Source organism: Monosiga brevicollis, genomic scaffold (assembly GCF_000002865.3).
Source record: "Monosiga brevicollis MX1 MONBRscaffold_18 genomic scaffold, whole genome shotgun sequence".
Taxonomy (NCBI): Eukaryota; class Choanoflagellata; order Craspedida; family Salpingoecidae; genus Monosiga; species Monosiga brevicollis.
The window spans coordinates 383,917-401,250 of record NW_001865055.1 but is presented as its reverse complement, the minus strand read 5'-3'; the positions used below and the strand labels follow the sequence as shown (position 1 = coordinate 401,250).

Genomic DNA, 17,334 nt, shown 5'->3' with positions numbered 1-17,334 from the left:
GATCCCCTTTTTGCTCCTGGGTTTTGGGGGGGGATTTCTTTTTGGTTTTTTTTTAAGAAAATCATTTCCGGGGGCGGGGTTTTTGGAGTTTTTTTTCCCCCCCCCCCCCCCCCCCCCCAACCGTTTCAAAAGAAGGACGAGGGTTAACAGACCATTGTGATCGACGAAACGATCGCGCCTGGCGCGGGCCTGGTCGTTTGAAGCAAAAGGCCGACAGCTCGGTTGCTTGCCGAGCGACAGATTGGGTCTGCCTTTAGTCTTATCTCCAAATCCCCTTCAATCTTTTGGAAGGCGAGAGCTCAAGCCTTCCCCCACTTTTTTTTTTTTTTTTTTTTGCCGGAACACGTCTGAGGTGAGCTGGCCCACAACTTCTTCTTCCAACTGTTGTGCTTCCTCCGCTTCATTCCTCCGCCATCCGGTCAACCTGGACTCTTGCTTCCACCATTGATCACGACGCCCACTGGCATGCGTTTGCATGCTCAAAACTTGTGATATCACTCTCTGCTTGCTCTGTATCCCTGTCGTTCCAAGACAAGACCAAACCTCAACTCTGGGCCCGTCTGCCTCGTGCACATGGCGATAGCTCACCTCCACTGTCTTTGCTCTTGCTTCTCTCTCCTCTAATCAAGCTCCACAAGAGTGGCGCAAGACCAAAGTCATGACAGAACGCTGGGTCGTTCCCGCTCCCGTGCACGGGCAGCAAGAACAGTATCAGCAGCAACAACTGCAGCCACCTGCTCAACGTGCAAAACCACCCAAGCTCTCACCGGCCCTCAAGCGTAGTTCACAGGAATACTGCCATGGCTACATTGAATATCAGAGCCTGGCCCGCTTTTGCACAACCCCGAGGACTTCCGAGGATGCGACAGCCGTGCCCCCAACTAGTGCTCTTGATGCACCTTTGCTTGAGCTCCCATCCCCGACCATTGCCACCGCTTCAGCCGGGTCATCCAATGGCGCCGTCGCTGCGGGCTCCAATGTAGCAACAGACGTCCCATTTATTCGACAGGGAGGGCGTTCACGCTCACACCACCACCTGCCCGCCAAACCCGTGGCACCCCAACAACCCCGGCGCCATAGCGCACACGTTGTACGGCGTCATCGCCCTGTTGGATGGAACCAGCGAGCCACTTTGCTTCACCAGCCCCACCACCTCGCAGAAATTGCCGAAGTGGCCGGTCCCATCGAGTCGGAGTTGGAGCACCCAACCTCATTGGAGCTTCAGCTGGCGGCTGCTGCTCAGCTCGGCAATGAGCGCCGTTTACATGCAGCTCAGCTCAAGGTCGAAGCCAGCGCCCGCCAAGGTGCTTCCAAGAACACCGTCCACAGGCAATCTTCTGACCTGGCTGATACTACCACCTCTGCTATTTCACCACCTGGCGGCCATATCCAGTGCTCAATCTCAAAGAAGGCTGACTTCGGGAACAATTCTTTAGTGCCAAGTCACACTCTGACGCAGGAACAGGAAGACGAGAGCAACGAGGCTGAGGATATCGAATCAGATTGTGATACTTCCAGTCACAGGTCGGAAGAGGAAGAGCCGGAGATGGAAGACGATAGCGAGGATTTTGATCAGGAAGACCGGACGGACAATGATGCAAGTAGGGCTTTAACGCGCCGCCGGCAAGCTCGAGAAAAGTTCTACCAGGGTGCCGTTGCGGCAAGCTTGTCACAACTTGAGGCGCAGCTGCGGCAAGCCAGCATCAGCAGTATGGCTGAGGTGGTTGGTCCTGAAGATCTCGACGCTTCAGAATCTTGCTCAACCTCCTCCAGCAGCAGCTTGTCGGAACGTTTGCCTGACGATGCTGCGGGCGAGGAGCATGGTTCAGCAACTCAAGCTCAAAGCCCGAGTGATGCATCTTCGACGAGGTCAACGTTGCCCCTCAACAACACTTTGTCTTCTGCGGCTCGCGTCGTTGACCAGTTGAGGCGCAAAAACTCAAGCGACACAGCCTCGGCCAACACAGCATCGGAGCCTGCTGGGACCGTGGCGTCAGCTGGTAGCAATGCACACGCAAGAACGACTCTGTATCACGGGCGTTTTGCTGTGGTTGGGACCCTGGCGTCCCAACGCAACTCGACGGTGTACTTTGCCGTCGATACGCTCACCGACGATGCTGTTGTGATCAAGGGCGTACTACTGAGTGCTCCAGGCCAGCCTGCTCAGAATGAGCTCCGTGCCTATCAACGTTTGGCCCATGCTGGATATTTAGGCGTCATGCGCCTGCATTTCGAAGAGGACAAGCATTGTTTCATTGTGCTTCAGCACATGACCGGTGGCACCCTTTTTGATCGCATCAAGCCCCAAAGCCTGCATCAGGTCACACAACGCCAAGCGCGACAATGGATGCTTCAACTGGTCTTGGCCCTGCAAGAGGTGCATGCAGCTGACTTGGTGCATGGTGATGTCAAGCCAGAGAATTGCCTCCTCGATGAAGAAGGCAACCTGCATCTCCATGACTTTGGTTCCTCCGTCCAACAAGGCACCATTCATCTCGAGCGTCTCATCCCCGGAACCGAACTGTACATGTCTCCCGAGTCCTTTCATCGTGCCCCATGTGCCGCCGAGCAAGATATTTGGGCTCTGGGACTTGTTTGGTATGCGGTGCTGTTTGCCGATCTTCCCTGGGACCGCGCCCGCCCCAGCGACCTTCACTATCACCGCTATTGTGTGACTGGACGTCTTCCCGGACCAAGCAGTGCCCTGGCTCTAATTACCGACGACCTTCACGAACTGCTACTGCGCATATTGGCCCCTGATCCGACAGAGCGACCTTCGCTGGATGACATTTGGGGATTCTTGGCTGCAGAGCAACCCTGGTTTCGTCCTCCCGGCGCACGAGGATCCTTCAGTCGCGCTCACCCCCCTCATCCTCTGATCGATGCACATCGCGCCCCACGTAACTCTGCCCCGTCCATTGCACGGCGGCACAGTCGTTCCATGACGTCAAGCTTCTTCAAGCGTGTGGTTACGCTTTGAAGCTCTTCCACGGCATGAAGTCAACGTACCACAACGCCTGCACTTTCGGACTGGCTCGGGAGTCGAGCCCATGAATTGTTTTACGATCGATTTTTGTTTCCTGCACTCTTGAATTGTTCCCGCAAGCAAGCGATCGAGATATGCTGTCTTGCTATGCGCCAGTTGTGTGTGTGCCCCTTCATTATGATATCCCTATTCCTGCGTGCTCTGTCTTTGCTGACAAAGGGGGCCCAAGAAAGATGACCCGGCTGAATCTGATGCGCTGTTTCCGTACTTGTTGATAGTCGTATTGAACATATAAGGCTTGGATTGGAAATTGAACATTAAATTGGGTATTCTACAGTTTCATGGCTTCTTCCACAATGCCATGAGGAAGATGTCTATGGGAAAATAGCTCTAGCGTCACGTCAATCCGGCCAGCGAGTCGGCAATTCGTAACTTCTCAGGTAGAGGTGGACGGTGCAGCCGCTGTCGAGTTGGCGGTGGATGAAGAAGCATCGGTGGGGCTGTGCGTTGAGGAAGCAGCCGTGGGAGAGGCAGTGGGAGCAGCGGTGGTGGAGGTTGTGGGGGCCGCGGTAATTGTGGTCATAGTCGTCGGAGCTGCCGTGGTTGTGGTCGTGGTCGCGGGGGCAGCCGTGGTCGTTGTTGTGGCCGTGGTCGTTGTTGTGGTCGTGGTCGTGGGGGCGGCCGTGGTCATGGTCGTAGTCGTGGGGGCGGCCGTGGTGGAGGTTGCGGGGCCAGCTGTGGTCGTGGTCGTCTTGATAGATGTTGATGTTGATGTCGTTGCCGGCCCTGGTGTCGTGGGTAGACCAGGCTTTCCTTCGGGAAACAGTAGAGCATCGAGATCCTTGGCCATGGCAAGCTGAAAGGCAACGTAGGCCCCTGCATCTGCCATTTCGGCCAGAACCTTTTGGTTGATATTCTCAACAGTGTCGCAAGCCTAAGCGCACGGTAAGCCAAAGATAAGAGACTTCAGCCTGGACTTTTCAACTCGACCCCAGCGATGCCACGCCGATATGGGAGCCTTTACCTGGTGATAGCAGGGATCGTAGGCAGCATACGGGACCCCTCCGTACATGTTGCGTTGCTCAATCGTTTTGGTGACTTCGGCACCTGTGAAAAGGCCACCAGAAGGGATGCCGTTGGCAATGAAGGGACCGTAGTCAGATCGGCCGTCAAAATCGGTGAGCTCATGGGCTAGTTTTTTGGCTTCCAGGCGGTCCGTGAACAGGTTCTGTGGCGTGGCCATGGTCCGAGGAGGGGCCAGATGAGTGTGCGCGCAAGGACATGGGCTGAGTGTCGTATCAGCACAAACCTCAATGACAGTCGATCCATCAAGAACACGCTGCCCATACTCGGGAGCAGCTGAGCTGCCGTTGTAGACGCCTCGGATAAAATTCGGGGATGCAACTGCACAAGGCCCAGTAAGGTTATGAAGAAAGCGAGGAAGAAAGAGAGAAAACAAATCTTGACGAAGCAACAGGGTTCTTACTCATGTCAAAATTGAGCATACAGCTGATGTTGCGCAGCGACTCAATCTACAACCCAGAATTGCAGTAATGCATGAGAACCACGGGTGAAGAGCGCCGGATATGTTGCGGAAACAACAACGAACGTTTGTGTCTTGCAGGTGCTGGACATATGCCTTTGAGCCCAAAAGACCCAGTTCCTCGGCGCCAAAGAAGAGGAATCGGACTTGATTAGCAAATTCAACACGCTTGGCAGCAAACTGAATGGCCAGCTCCAAATTGAACGACGAGCCAGATCCATTGTCATTGATACCTTGAAAAGCGAGGGCGAGGCGGTGGTGGTCAGCACATATGACAGTGCGCAAGCAAAAGCAAACCAAATCGGACCCGTGCACGTACCGGGGCCGAACGGGACTGAATCCAGATGAGAACTAGGAACAAGACAACCAATCACAGGGCAGTTCATTACGGAGGCACATGACCATGAACTCCAATTTCGATTGACTGAACACAAATGCTTCACTTACCCAATAGCCACAGCGCGATCAGGGCGCCCAGTCTTGGTCGTGGCGATAACGGTCTGCGAAATTGCAGTCCCAATTTTGGTGGAGGTCAAAACCTTCATGGAGACTGGGGCCTAAGAGTAGAACAACGGATGAGAAGCGCAAGAGCCTCTTGTCAAACATTCAAGAGAAGCGAGGGGTTGGATTCACGCACATCCTGTGTAGCTTTGGCGAGATCAAAAAGAAGTTGCGTTGTTGCGCCACTCAGACCAAGCATGGGAATGTTGACGTATTGGCCTGGCTCGCTGCCTAATTGTACAAACCAGAACGAAGAAAACACGTTGCACCAAGGTAAGCGGTTTGCTGTACTGTTAGAAACACCTTGCTTCAATCCAGGCCCGTGGTTTCAAGTGGGCAAACCTGCGACGGTGTAACGCAAGGCCTCGGTTTCAGAGACATTGTTTCCAAAAAGGATCGCTGCTACACCCGCAGCCTCAGCAAGGACTGCCTGTCAATGTGGGCGGCCATGCAAGAAATATGAGGGTGGTGGAGGGTGGCATGCGTGGTATGGCACAGGCGATTGTGGAGGACCTTGGCATAGAACGCGCAACCGCCGCGAGGGACAAGAGCCACGGTATCGGCCAGGGAGGCCCAGTCGGCGGCGTCGCATCCCCAGGCATCCGTGCCGGTGAGTGCCACGGCTGTGAGGGGAGCAGACACGTTTCCCGAGCCGGAAAAGCCCATTGTCTCGAAATCAATGTGGGGCTGCAGATTGTCGAGATCTGATCCAAACTTGGCTTGCAGCTCCACGGCGACTCCTGTTGCATCACCACAGGTTATGAGACAGGCGCACTGCGAAAAAGATGGCCGAAGAACGACGTCGGGGGAGAAGGGAGAAGGGAGAAGGGAGAAGGGAGAAGGGAGAAGGGAGAAATTGAGCGATGTGAAAGAAGAGTCCGGGGTATCGCACTCGTACGAACCGTCCATTTCGACGGAGAGGCTACCAGGGGTGATGGGAAGGTAGTCGTTCACCTCAAAGAAGATGGTTCTGAAGGTGAAGCGCCAGCATATTCAGAAATTGACGCGGGAGCTCTGGCCTGGTTTGGGTGGCATAGGTACCTGTGCTGGCAAGTGCAGGAGCAGTTCAAACGTACTCGATATCGTAGTCGGTGTAATTGCGAAGAACTTTGATGACATAATCCACAGAGGCATTGAAACCCGTGCTGGCGGTGCGCCGGCCCTCATACTCGTTTGCAATGTCCTGCAGAGCGTTGAGGTGGGTCATCAAGTTGGAGGCTGCACAAGAAGCGGAAGAGAAGGAAAAGGAGCAAGCATGCAATCAGCACAGGTGGCACCGGGGTCAGGATGAATGACCAAGAACCAGGCCCGTCTCTTTGAGCGCGCGCGAGCGGGGAGAGCAGGCATCAAGGATCAAGGACGAGCCAGGCTGCAAGCCATACTTTGGATGGCGCTGGCAAAGATGTCGGGATCAGTGACGTGATCGCCATCCTTCTGGCCCGAAAGGGTCACCGCAAGGATAATGGCGGTGGCAATAATGACCGCAACACTCGTGGCAATGATAAAGGATCGCGTGCGGTGTTTGGTCGTCTCCTCCTCATGATGCGGATGATCATTCCGAAATGCATCAGGGTTCAGCGGCGTATCCTCATCGCTCAGATCGTACGACTCGTGCCCGGCAAACCGAGTCGAAGCCCGCGGCATGTTGACGTTGCTTGCTCCTGCTCGAAAATGTTTCAGTCTCTGTGTGTGTGTGTGTGTGTGTTGTGTGTGTATTTTTTTTTGGGTGATTTGGAGAGAGAGAGAGTGAGAGAGAGTTTGAGAGAGAGTTGAAGAGAAAGAGAGAGAGTTAGAGTTAGAGAGTTAGAGAGAGAGAGAGTTAGAGAGTTAGAGAGTTAGAGTTAGAGAGAGAGAGAGAGAGAGAGAGAGAGAGAGAGAGAGAGAGAGAGAGAGAGAGAGAGAGAGAGAGAGAGAGAGAGAGAGAGAGAGAGAGAGAGAGAGAGAGAGAGGGAGAGAGAGGGAGAGAAATTTGAAGGAGTTTTCCGAGATTTCAGAAGCAATTGGAGAACACAGAGAGGGTGCGGTGAAGGAGCCAAGGACTGGATGGCAGAGGAGGGAGAAGAAGCCATGGCAACCCCGACCTGCACAGCACGAACGAGGCGGCTGAGCTGGCTATGGAAGATGATGCTGCATACGCGTGACAAGGGTCTGGTGTCATTCTGGGATTCGAATTGTGGGTCAGCTTCATGCAGGAAGCGCCGGGGGGAGGGTAGCAAAACATGGACGGCTAAAACACTACCCATCGCGCGGACCTGAGGCCCGTTAAAGTGCGGAAATGGCAGGGAAAAAAAAAAAACAAGAAAGGCAGAGAGAACGGTCGGTCAAAGGGCCATTGAAGCTGCTTGACCTAGTTCTAGCTAGAGAAAGAAGGAGAGAAAATAGAAAGAAAGAAAAGAGTCTAAGACAAGTAAAAACGACAACGAGAAGACATGGTAATGCACGGATAGAGGAGCAGAACCCGAAGGTGGCCACACACGGGCGTGGCGGGCAGAACACAAAAACCGGAACAAGCAAGTGTGGAGGAGACATTATGATGCCTGATTGGACTTGAGCATGGGGGGACAACTCCGCGAGCGAGTTGTGGCCCATTATGCGCCATGCATGGTCGTGGCTTAATGGGGGACATAGTTGAAGAGGTAAGAGACGCTCTCGCCATTGTGGGTACGACGGATGGCCTCCGAGAGGATGCCAGCGATATCGATAATCTGCAGCTTGCTGCAGCGCTCCAGCTTGTCGCCCAGGGGGCAAGTGTTGGTCACCTGCAAGGATACGAAAGCAAGCAGCACCGGGTCAAACACGGGCCAAACAGTGCGGACAGTCTGAAACGGGGTTGTCGTCCCAAGATTTGACTTGACATACCACGATGCGCGTGAGAGCCGGGGTGTCGTTCAACTTCTTAATGGCATCACGGGAGAAGAGACCGTGGGTCACGATGGCAGTAACGTCTTCAGCGCCCTGGTCAGCCAGCTTTTGCGCGGCCATGCACAGGGTGCCGCAGGTATCGGCAATGTCGTCGACCAGGATCGCACGCTTGCCGGCAACATGGCCGACGAGAGTCATGCTAGCCACCTCGTTGGCTTTCTGTGTGTTGAAAGGGACACCAGGGGAACACCACGAATATGAGCACGGGTGTGGCTCGACTCTTGAATCAAAAAGGGAAAGACAGAGAAAAAAACAACAAGGAAAAAAAAAAAAGTGATTCAAACCTTGCGCTCCTTGTGAATGAGGGCAAAGGCGGCGCCCAGTTGCTCGGCAATGGAGGTCACACGCTTGGCACCTCCGGCATCGGGGGAGACCACGACGGTATCGGCCAAGTTGGGAAAGTTTTCCATGATATACTGGATAATGGCGGGCTCAGCGTACAAGTTGTCCACGGGCACGTCGAAAAAGCCCTAATTATCAGATGGCAAGGGGAGGGGATTTGAGAAAAGAAAGAGTGCGTCAAAACGGGGCATGGCAGCTGATATGATACGCCTCAAAAAAGGGGGGCCAGAAACACAGTGTGTGCGTGTGGTACCTGAATTTGCGAGGCGTGAAGGTCCATGGTGATGATGTGGTCAGCACCAGCCACGGTCAACATGTTGGCGACAAGCTTGGCCGTGATGGGCGCACGGCTCTAACCATGTGTGACAGACGGTCCGGTGAGCGAGAAGACATGAGCGACAAGTATGTCGGCACGGCTGGGACCACAAGAGGCTTTCTTCACTACAGGGAAAAAAAATCACTTGACAAACCTTGTCCTTCTTGTCCTGACGGGCATAGGGGTAGATGGGCAGGATGGCGGTGATGCGCTGGGCCGAAGCATACTTGCAGGCATTGATCTACCCCCAAAAAAAAAGCGGGGGATAAGATGAAGGGAGGGGAAGATGTGATGAGAACGAGGATGAAAATGAGATGATCTTACCATGATAAGCATCTCCATCAGGTTATCGTTGACTTCGCCCGAGCCGCAGCCGACAATGAAGACATCCTCGCCACGGACGCTCACACCAATCTCGACCCTGCAGGCACGTGAAAAGGCGAGGTGAGGTGTATGAACAAGAGCAAAAGAGAGAAAGAGAGAGAAAGAGAGGGAAAAAGACACAGCAGCAGCGCGCGCCGCCGCCGCCGAGCAAAGTCAAGCAAAAGGAACGCACGCAGTCTCTTGGTTGGCAAACTTGGCAACATGGCAGGGCTCGAGGGGAAGACCCAGCTTATCAGAGATGCGCTTGGCCAGTGTGTGGTTCTCCTGACCTGCAAAGTCACCGCAATTGGGGTTTGATGGAGCACGGGCGGGATTTGAGCTTCAGCGAGGCGCGGGGCCAAGGCAAACCAACAACATGGAGAGCGCAAGAGGGCAGCGCGCGCGGCCACGCTATACCGCCGCCATCGTACCAGAGAGGATCTTGATGTTACCGGACGACATCTTTTCAGGTTGGATGGAGTCTGCGCACGAGTAGCCAAGGGCCAGTCGATGGTGAGAGGGCACACCATCACCAGCTGTCACGTGCGACCTCTCGCCCAAAACGATGCGAGCGCCCTTTTCCCCTCCTTCTTCGGCTCGAAACACATGCTTGAGATGCCAAAGGCGATGGATGAACAACCAGCCAGCCCCGTCGGTCACATCAAACACCCCGATTTAACAATCCATCCAGCACCAGCACCAGCACACACTGGGCTGGCGCTGCCATCCCAACACCCCGCCGCCGCCTCCATCATCATCATCACACAACACACACACACACACACACACACACACACACACACACACACACACACACACACACACACACACACACACACACACACACACACACACACACACACACACACACACACACACACACACACACAAGCCCTTCAAGGACCCACCACAGGGTGTGATAGGCGAGATGACAGTGTGAAATGGAAAGAAGAGAGAGAGAGAGATGGGATGTGTGGGGGGGAGAGTTTGAGAGAGTGGGTGTGGACGGGGGGTTCAAGGGAGTGTGGGAGCTCAAGGGGATTGAGAGAAAGAGCAAATGAGAGACTCAACTTCAGAGAAGTAGAGAGAGAGAACCTGTCATTCTTTTCTTTCAACCTGTGTAGTCAACACTGAGAGAAGAGAGAGAGAGAGAGAGAGAGAGAGAGAGAGAGAGAAGGTCTGCGCTGGAGCGCCGGAGCTATGGGAGAGCGGTTGATCCGAGCCTGTGAATGAATCAGTAGGGATGGCGGTAAGCAGACACGAAGCATAATCATCATCTGGATGTATAATTTCATTAAACAGGCAAGTGATGGAGTAAAAGGTAGCAGGGTAGCAGAATAAAATGGAGACGAGCTCAGTACACCAGAGCGACGAGTCAACGCCTCGGCATGAGACAATGCCGTGAAAACAACAACAACAACAACAACAACAAGATGGCTTTTACTGAATGAGGCAACAGCCACCGCCATTGCTACTCGCGTCGCCGCCCGCCGGGTCGTGGCTGCTCAGCGCCAGACTGCTGCCACCGCCCGCATTCTTGTTGCGGCCGTGTCCACTGCGGCGCTGCGTAAAATGGGCCGGTAGCGTCAGGCCCGTGTCGTTGACCGCCTCCAACGGTTCCTCCACCAAAATGTTTGTCTCCTCAAACATTGGCTTGGGCGATCCTGGCGGCACAGGGCTGGGCGAGCCAGCTCGCACAGAATCCAGCGAAGATAGAGGCGCCACACGTAAGCTTGAGCCCATGCGCGAGACCACCGGCGTGGTCGTGCCCGATTCGCTGTGACTCCGCCGCTTCTTGTCTCGTCGACTACGACGACTGCGTCGCGACGTATCTGGTGTTTCCGCCCGTGCGGGTAACACCAAGGATACACTACTGCCACTCTCATGCCGCGATGCTCGAGCCTGCTCCAACGTCATCACGTCTGCGTGCTCCCCCAGCACCAACCGCTCAAACGCTCGCTGCCAACACCACCGCCCAGTGAGTGCAACCCAGCGTACTTGCTTGCCCACACCAATAAAATCCTTGTTCCTCCCCCCAGCACACCACGTTCCCCTAATACACGCCCAGGGGCATCAAAGCAGGCCGGCAGGCATGCTGGATTTTGTAGACACACCTGCTTCTCCTCCGCACTCATGTCTTGCGTGGCCACATCGGCAAAGCCACGGTCTTCCAAAAACACGTCAGCCATCTCCTCATCATCGCCCGCCTTCTGGTCGAAGCTTGCATCTCCGTCCGTCACGGACAGCGCCGGCGCTGCCCCCTTTGGTTCGGTCTGCTCCGAGGCCTGATTTTCGGGCTCGACTTGGTTGTCCACCTCCACCTCCGCATCCTCATCCTCATCATCGCTCACGACCACCTGCCGCGGCTCGCGACTCTCGTCCCCATCCGCAATCTAATTCATCATTCCAGGATCGAGGAAAGAGGGGGGGGGGGCGAATAAGAAAAAAAAAAAAAAAAAAAAAAAAAAAAAAAAAGCCTCCCCCTCCGCTATCGCATTCTCGGCCACTGTCCGTTTCTTGCCAGTCTCTTCTCGTCCGGCACACGGCTAGACCCACTCACCAAATCATCGCCAGTGATGCCCTTGCCCAGCGTCAAGCGTCGCATGACCTGTATGTCAGACAGATTGTGCCAAACTGTGAGGGGCCAAACAACCACTGGGAGAGTTGGCAAAAGCATCCCTCCGGCCCACAGTTTGTGCAAACGGCCAACCAACCGTTTGTACTTTGCCCGTTTGAATCGGCACTTCAACCGATCCTATTCGCACCACATCGCGCGCACCGTGACTATGCTTCATACAGCGAGACACCCCCTGCACACTGGAAAACAAAAGGGGGGGGGGGCATGCGCAGCCTACCGTGGCGGCTGGGCGTGGTCGAGCTTGGGGCTGAGTTGGTAAAGGCCTGTGCAGCCTTCAATACACTGACACGCGTCGCAGCCAGCGCATCGGCTTCTTCTGCTCCCTTGGGAGCCTTCTTGGCGCGTGACATCTTGCTCGTAGACGCTGTTGCGCTCGCAGTAGCACTCGCAGCTGTGGCATTTGCGGTAGCTTTGCTCGAGTTGTCAGGTGCAGGCGAAGAAGCCTCAACCTCCCCGTCAAAGCCATACTGTACACGCCAAATGAGTACATAGCCCAAATGTTGGTTCAATGGAGCCAATGCACATGCAACAGATAAAAACACAGAACATTACTGATCAACCAAACGCGTGGCCGAGCCAGAACCTACCACCGAATTTCGGGAAATGTTGCCTTCGCTCGTCTTATGGCTCAGCTTGCGCGTTGCCTTGGCTTCGGCCGATACATCATCTATGCGTATCGTTGCAAAGGTTGTGCCCATGTGCAGCGCTAGTTAATCAAAGTCTTGCTCTTTGATGCGTGACTGCTGAGGTGACCGCCCAAGACGCTCACCGTCAAGTTCTGCCAAGAGGGCGGCCAGCTTGGCTTGGCGTTTTTCTTGTTCTTCTCGACGCTTCTGGCGCTCCTCGTCCTTGCGTTGGGCATCAAGTTCCCACTCACCCAACGCTTGGGTCGGATCGGCGGCTTCAACAGGTGCTGACAGCGTGGGGGCTTCTGCTGCTGCCTGCGCCTCTGATTCGGGTGCAGTTGTGCCTAGTGTGCGATGCCAACGCAATGCTGTGAATCTAAAGCCTTGGCAAAGGCGCAGCCATTGTCAACGTTGGTGGATGGTAGTCTCAACCTGCTGCTGCGTCGTCTTGCTGAATGAGTTCCAAGCCCTTGCCTCCCGTAATTGTCACGCTTGGTTCGGTCGGATGATAAGCCTGCAGATCAGATTGGGCACGAGATGAGTTGGCTCGGCAATCCCCTGAGACTATGGGAGAGCTTGTTTCAAGGCCTGGCATTTCCTCGGTGGAGGTTTGACAGCAAAGAAGCGCGCAAAGGTCGTCGAAGCGAAGAAAAACGCACAAGTGGCAAGGCCGGCACGTCGAGAAAACTGGGTCCGTTCCGAACCGACTCCAGCGCTGGCACATGGGCACGAGTCGAGGTACGAGGTGAGTGTGTAGGTTTCGAGAGGCCGGAACTTGACATATCATGCACTTACTCTTGTGAATGCCCAAGACACCAACGGTGCCATCAGCACAACTGTAAACACAGGCTGATTCTGTCAACAGCGAAGCCACCTGACGCGATCAGGAGCGCAGCGTGTCATGGCAGTTCAGAGCAAGCCGGGGGAAGCGTGAGGAACCTAAGGGCTACAGAGCCCCCTCAACTCGAATATCAAGTACAGTTTGGTACAGAGCATATGCGACAAACCCCAAGGACTGGGCTGATGGCAAAGAAAGAGGCCACGGCTGTTCGGCGCATGAAATTCCACAGGCGCACAGAGCAATCCTCACTCGCCGTCAAAATCAACCCACTTCCCGGGCCTGCGACGAGTAGCCAGTGGTGTTTAAAAAAAAAAAAAAGGAGGATTCGGCGGTGCCAAGAAATCATGGTCTATTGGCAGAAATCGTGACTGACCGACGTGCACAATGTCGTTAATTGCCTTTGTATGCCCGGTGAAGACGACGTCAGCATCCTGGAAATAGCCAATTTATGTCAGTTGCACGATGAACCGATTTGCGTGGAGGCCTGCACGACAAGGACGTACGCGCACGTCGCCGGCCACGCGATCGGGGGTGGGGTAGACACGAAGGCTCAAGTCCTCGCTTGCTATAGACGATGAATCACGGTTGAATGCAAAGCGAATGAGTTGAGCATTGGTATTTGTGAGGTGCCATGCAGACGTGTCAAAAAGGGCCAAACCAGCAATGATATGGGTGCCGTTGATGGTCGGGATGGCACAGGTGATGGCCTCCGAAGCTCCAAACAATGTATTTTGTGGATGGGACGTTTCAGCATCGAGGATGCGTACCATGCCTTTTGAAGCACACGAGCGTTTCCGGTGGCACAGATGAGTCGGGGAGGGGCATGCAGGATGAGCAGGTGCAGAGTTGCCAAGGAACAGAATGGCCTGGTCCAGTCCCACACGCACCGTCGCCGCCGGCGGCCAGGATTCGGCGGTCATCCACAAAGCGCGTGGAAGTTACGGCACAATCAAAGGTAAATTGAGACTGAACTCGGTCACGGGCCAAGTCCCACACAATGCCCTGACCATCATCGGCTCCAGAAACAGCCATGGTGCCGTCTGGGCTAAAGTCGATACTATTGACGCTCTTCTTATGCCCCTGCAGCTCCTTCAGCACCTGTCATTGTGGACAAAGATGATGATGTGGGTTTCAGTTGATGCCCAGGCGAACAGCAACTACCCGTAATGCTAGGTGCAGGCAGGTGCAGGAAATGCCGGGCGTGTTGCAGCAGCACGTACCACGCCACGGGCCACGTCCATATAGATGACAGACCCTGTGGGACCTGCTGCCAGCACTTTTGTAGCACCTCGATTCAAGGATACGCAGCGGACCCAATCACGTAGGTCGTCAAATACCTAAGCAACAGATGCGTATAGGATGAAGACGTCGAGCTCAGCCTGGCGGCTGTGCCCAGCAACATGGATGCTTGAGAAGAAAGGGAAAGGAATTCTGATTCGCACCTGAATGGGAAGCCGCCGTCCATGTTGCCACACCTGAAGTGGAGATCCGGGTGTAAAAAATGGTGAGTTGAGATGGTAGTTTGCGAGGCGAGACAGTGACGCACGGCAAAGATGACATTTAGGCCAAAGAAGATTCAACAAGGGAGCTTTTACCTTGATGGAGCGATCATCGGAGCCCGTGACGTAAATGGAATGGCGCCGAGCCGAGGTGAGAGCATGGACGGCGTGTTGATGACTCTGAAGTTCGGCCAGGGAGAGCTGCGCCTCAGAGGGCAGACACGCATGAAGTGGAAGCAGAGCCAGTTCCTCGAGTTTGCCATTCAGGCGTGCCACCTCGAGAAATTTGGCTGGAAACCTAACAACGAGGCCAGCCGGCCAGCGCACGATGAGGTCACTTGGACCAGAAAATTTCCGGGCAAGGGAGGGTGGAGGAGAACGCGGCGCCACATGAGAGGGGCAGAGACGCACCCACGGAAGGGTTGAGGTTGACATCGAGCTGGCAATAGGCGCGCAGCGATTTGGACAGGCAGCTGCGATTTGCCGCACACACGGGTGAGTTGTCAGTTTGATGAGAAACGCGTTGGGAAGGGGACTCGAATTTGCTCGTTGGCGGTAGGCCTGCCAAGCAACACGACCCACTTGTGCTGGGGATTGCGAGAGGGCAAAATGGGACTCAGCCAACGCCAGCTTGAAGGTCTTGAGCGACTGCGCCATATTTTCTGAACAAGATGACCGGCAGGTGAGCTCACGACGCCCACACCCAAATACAATCCATGAGGCCGCATCGATGGTGGGATGAATCAAGCGGAGGCGACGCTGGTGCGCATGATCATGTGTGTGTGACCGACCGGGCAACGCATCAAAGTCCTCGACGAGGTCTTCGAGATCTCCAGTCACGAGGATGCGAGCCCTGATGTAGTCGGGGTTGCCGAGACAAAGCTCCATCACCTCGTTCCAGCGGCAGGCGGCTGTGGTTGGACGGCAACACGGTCATGGTAGTGACATGAACGATCGAAGAGGATGCCGGGCAATTAAGATGACCAGCAAAGTGGCTTTCGCACGCCTACCGATCAAGTGGTCGCTCAGCTCGCGAAGTCTTCTGGTATTGTATCTGGGGTCGGGAACGCAGGCGAGTTGGGCATTGCCGTTAGGTGACTTGAAAGTTGCAAGATGGGTGGGCCAAGGTAAGTGACGTACCGCTTGCCGTCGCGGGCCAAAAGGCCTCTGTCGCTCGTTGGAGGAAACTGTAGCGGCTGGTCTTGAATCTGTCTCTCGGCTTCACCGCTCTGCTCAAAGGGGCGACGAACCGACCAAGGTGCACCGGCGTCGTTTGGGTGTGAGGATTGGAGATGCAAGGCACGAGCGCGCGATGGCGTCAGCAGCAACACAAGATTGCTCCAAAGTGTGTCTGGTTGAATTTGTGCGTTGGGATACCTCGGAAATGCCAAAACGGCGGACCATCTCAGGAGGATGCTGAAATGGCTTTGGGGCATCGGCCCATTTGCCGGAGAAATAGTCTGCCAAATGCTCGTGAACTGCGGTGAAGGTGTGAATTTCGGAGAGCATGTCTCCCTGCACAACATCGCCGTAATCCTCGATGAAGAATTGGAGCAGGCCTGGATGTTCGTGGATGGTATGCTCCTGTGGTGAAACAGGCAACGTGAGCGGCAAGTGAACCAGTGAGTGAGGTCAGCATGCGGACTTGTCAGCCGTTTCGAAGCAAGACAGTGTGCTTGACCTCGACGTAGTTGGACAGAGCATGAACCAGGGCTCGCCACTGCTGCTCAGGAACGCGCCGCACGGCCGTCGGGGCGCGCCCAAGGTTGGAGAATACTTCATTGAGGACCTAGATCAAAGAGGAAGCGGGTTTGGTTGGTTGGTAACAGGTCACAATGAGTGAATGTTGGTGGGGGGAGCCGGTGGTTTGGATCAGGATCACACGACAAGGTTGCAGACGTTGTCCGAGAGGGGGAGAGCATGGTCATGTTGTGTGCAGATGGGTGAAAGCTACCTCATCATTCAGGGCAACAACATCTTCCAGCTCGGCCCAGGTGATGCCATCTTTGCAAGCTTCAATGCAGCAAAGGACAAAGTGGACGAGCTTCTTGCCGTGCGCCTTTTCCAACCGACTCAAGCTGGCCAGAAAGGATTGGCCATCCTGCCAGGCACGGCGTCAAAATGGTGAGTGCTGGCGATCAAGAGAGGAGAAGAGAGGAGAAGGAGAAGGGGGAGGAGAAGAGAGGAGGAGGAGGAGAGGAGAGGAGGAGGAGAAGGGGGAGCGCGCGAGAAAGTTTGAGAGCACGAGAAGAGTAGGCAGAGATAGACCAGACAGAAGGCAGACATGGCAAAAAGAGCAGACGGAGACACAGACAGAGACAGAGACAGAGAGAGGACAGAGGCAGCCAGGACCAGCAGCAGCAGCAGCAGCAGCAGCAGCAGCAGCAGCGAGGCTCAGCGCGAGAGACAAGGGGCGGCGGACCAATTTGGTGGGCGGCATTTTGTGCAGTGGAACACCCAAATAAAAATAAAAAATAAAATACTTAGCTGCTATAATACTGTAATGTATATCACACTTTATGTTGTACAAATATCATAATTGAAGAGTGGTAGTTTAGATTGATGAACCCTCTTTGGGGGAGCGAATGCAGTGAGAGTTTGGTTGCTGTGGCATTGTTTTGCTTGGCGACGGGGCACTGCTGACATTGTTGCTGTACTGCCTGCATGCTGCAAATACTGCTATAAGCTCAGCATAAAGTAACATGAGACTTTGCTTCATGTCTTCACGAACCAACTAAATAGCTACACAAACCCAAG

General features: G+C 54.7%; 4 protein-coding genes across 4 annotated transcripts in view; 1 reads left to right on the top strand and 3 right to left on the bottom strand.

The window, feature by feature from the left end:
* Positions 1–3,296, top strand: part of MONBRDRAFT_37950 (uncharacterized protein) — a gene marked incomplete at its 5' end in the record, with an annotated part of 4,511 nt that extends 1,215 nt beyond the window's left edge. Inside the window, one exon of the mRNA XM_001747711.1 lies at positions 630–3,296. Coding sequence (XP_001747763.1) covers positions 630–2,980 — 2,351 coding nt within the window. The 3' untranslated portion in view covers positions 2,981–3,296. The remainder of the gene's footprint in view (positions 1–629) is intronic.
* A 126-nt stretch (positions 3,297–3,422) lies between these two features.
* On the bottom strand, positions 3,423–6,237 carry MONBRDRAFT_33329 (uncharacterized protein; the record flags this gene model as incomplete). The annotated part of the gene is made up of 12 exons (XM_001747629.1): positions 3,423–3,920; positions 4,011–4,214; positions 4,296–4,390; positions 4,473–4,518; positions 4,596–4,762; positions 4,849–4,880; positions 4,977–5,029; positions 5,167–5,261; positions 5,373–5,460; positions 5,544–5,770; positions 5,933–6,000; positions 6,107–6,237. 12 exons carry the CDS (start codon positions 6,235–6,237, stop codon positions 3,423–3,425), a joined length of 1,704 nt encoding a protein of 567 aa, XP_001747681.1.
* Positions 6,238–7,501: 1,264 nt separating this feature from the next.
* On the bottom strand, positions 7,502–9,435 carry MONBRDRAFT_33328 (uncharacterized protein; the record flags this gene model as incomplete). The annotated part of the gene is made up of 8 exons (XM_001747628.1): positions 7,502–7,789; positions 7,890–8,111; positions 8,237–8,422; positions 8,548–8,646; positions 8,765–8,851; positions 8,935–9,031; positions 9,167–9,263; positions 9,405–9,435. The coding sequence occupies 8 exons, from the start codon at positions 9,433–9,435 to the stop codon at positions 7,643–7,645; spliced, it is 966 nt and encodes a 321-aa protein (XP_001747680.1). The 3' UTR covers positions 7,502–7,642.
* Positions 9,436–9,733: 298 nt separating this feature from the next.
* On the bottom strand, positions 9,734–17,243 carry MONBRDRAFT_27255 (uncharacterized protein; the record flags this gene model as incomplete). The annotated part of the gene is made up of 28 exons (XM_001747627.1): positions 9,734–9,867; positions 10,090–10,157; positions 10,418–10,805; positions 10,972–11,026; positions 11,088–11,366; positions 11,534–11,581; positions 11,688–11,728; positions 11,829–12,078; positions 12,199–12,278; positions 12,381–12,581; positions 13,033–13,111; positions 13,245–13,357; positions 13,452–13,509; positions 13,582–13,643; positions 13,737–13,850; positions 13,966–14,176; positions 14,299–14,415; positions 14,521–14,553; positions 14,674–14,867; positions 14,989–15,050; positions 15,071–15,239; positions 15,369–15,488; positions 15,588–15,631; positions 15,718–15,806; positions 15,979–16,161; positions 16,259–16,366; positions 16,532–16,678; positions 17,094–17,243. 28 exons carry the CDS (start codon positions 17,241–17,243, stop codon positions 9,734–9,736), a joined length of 3,597 nt encoding a protein of 1,198 aa, XP_001747679.1.
* Positions 17,244–17,334: the final 91 nt, after the last annotated feature.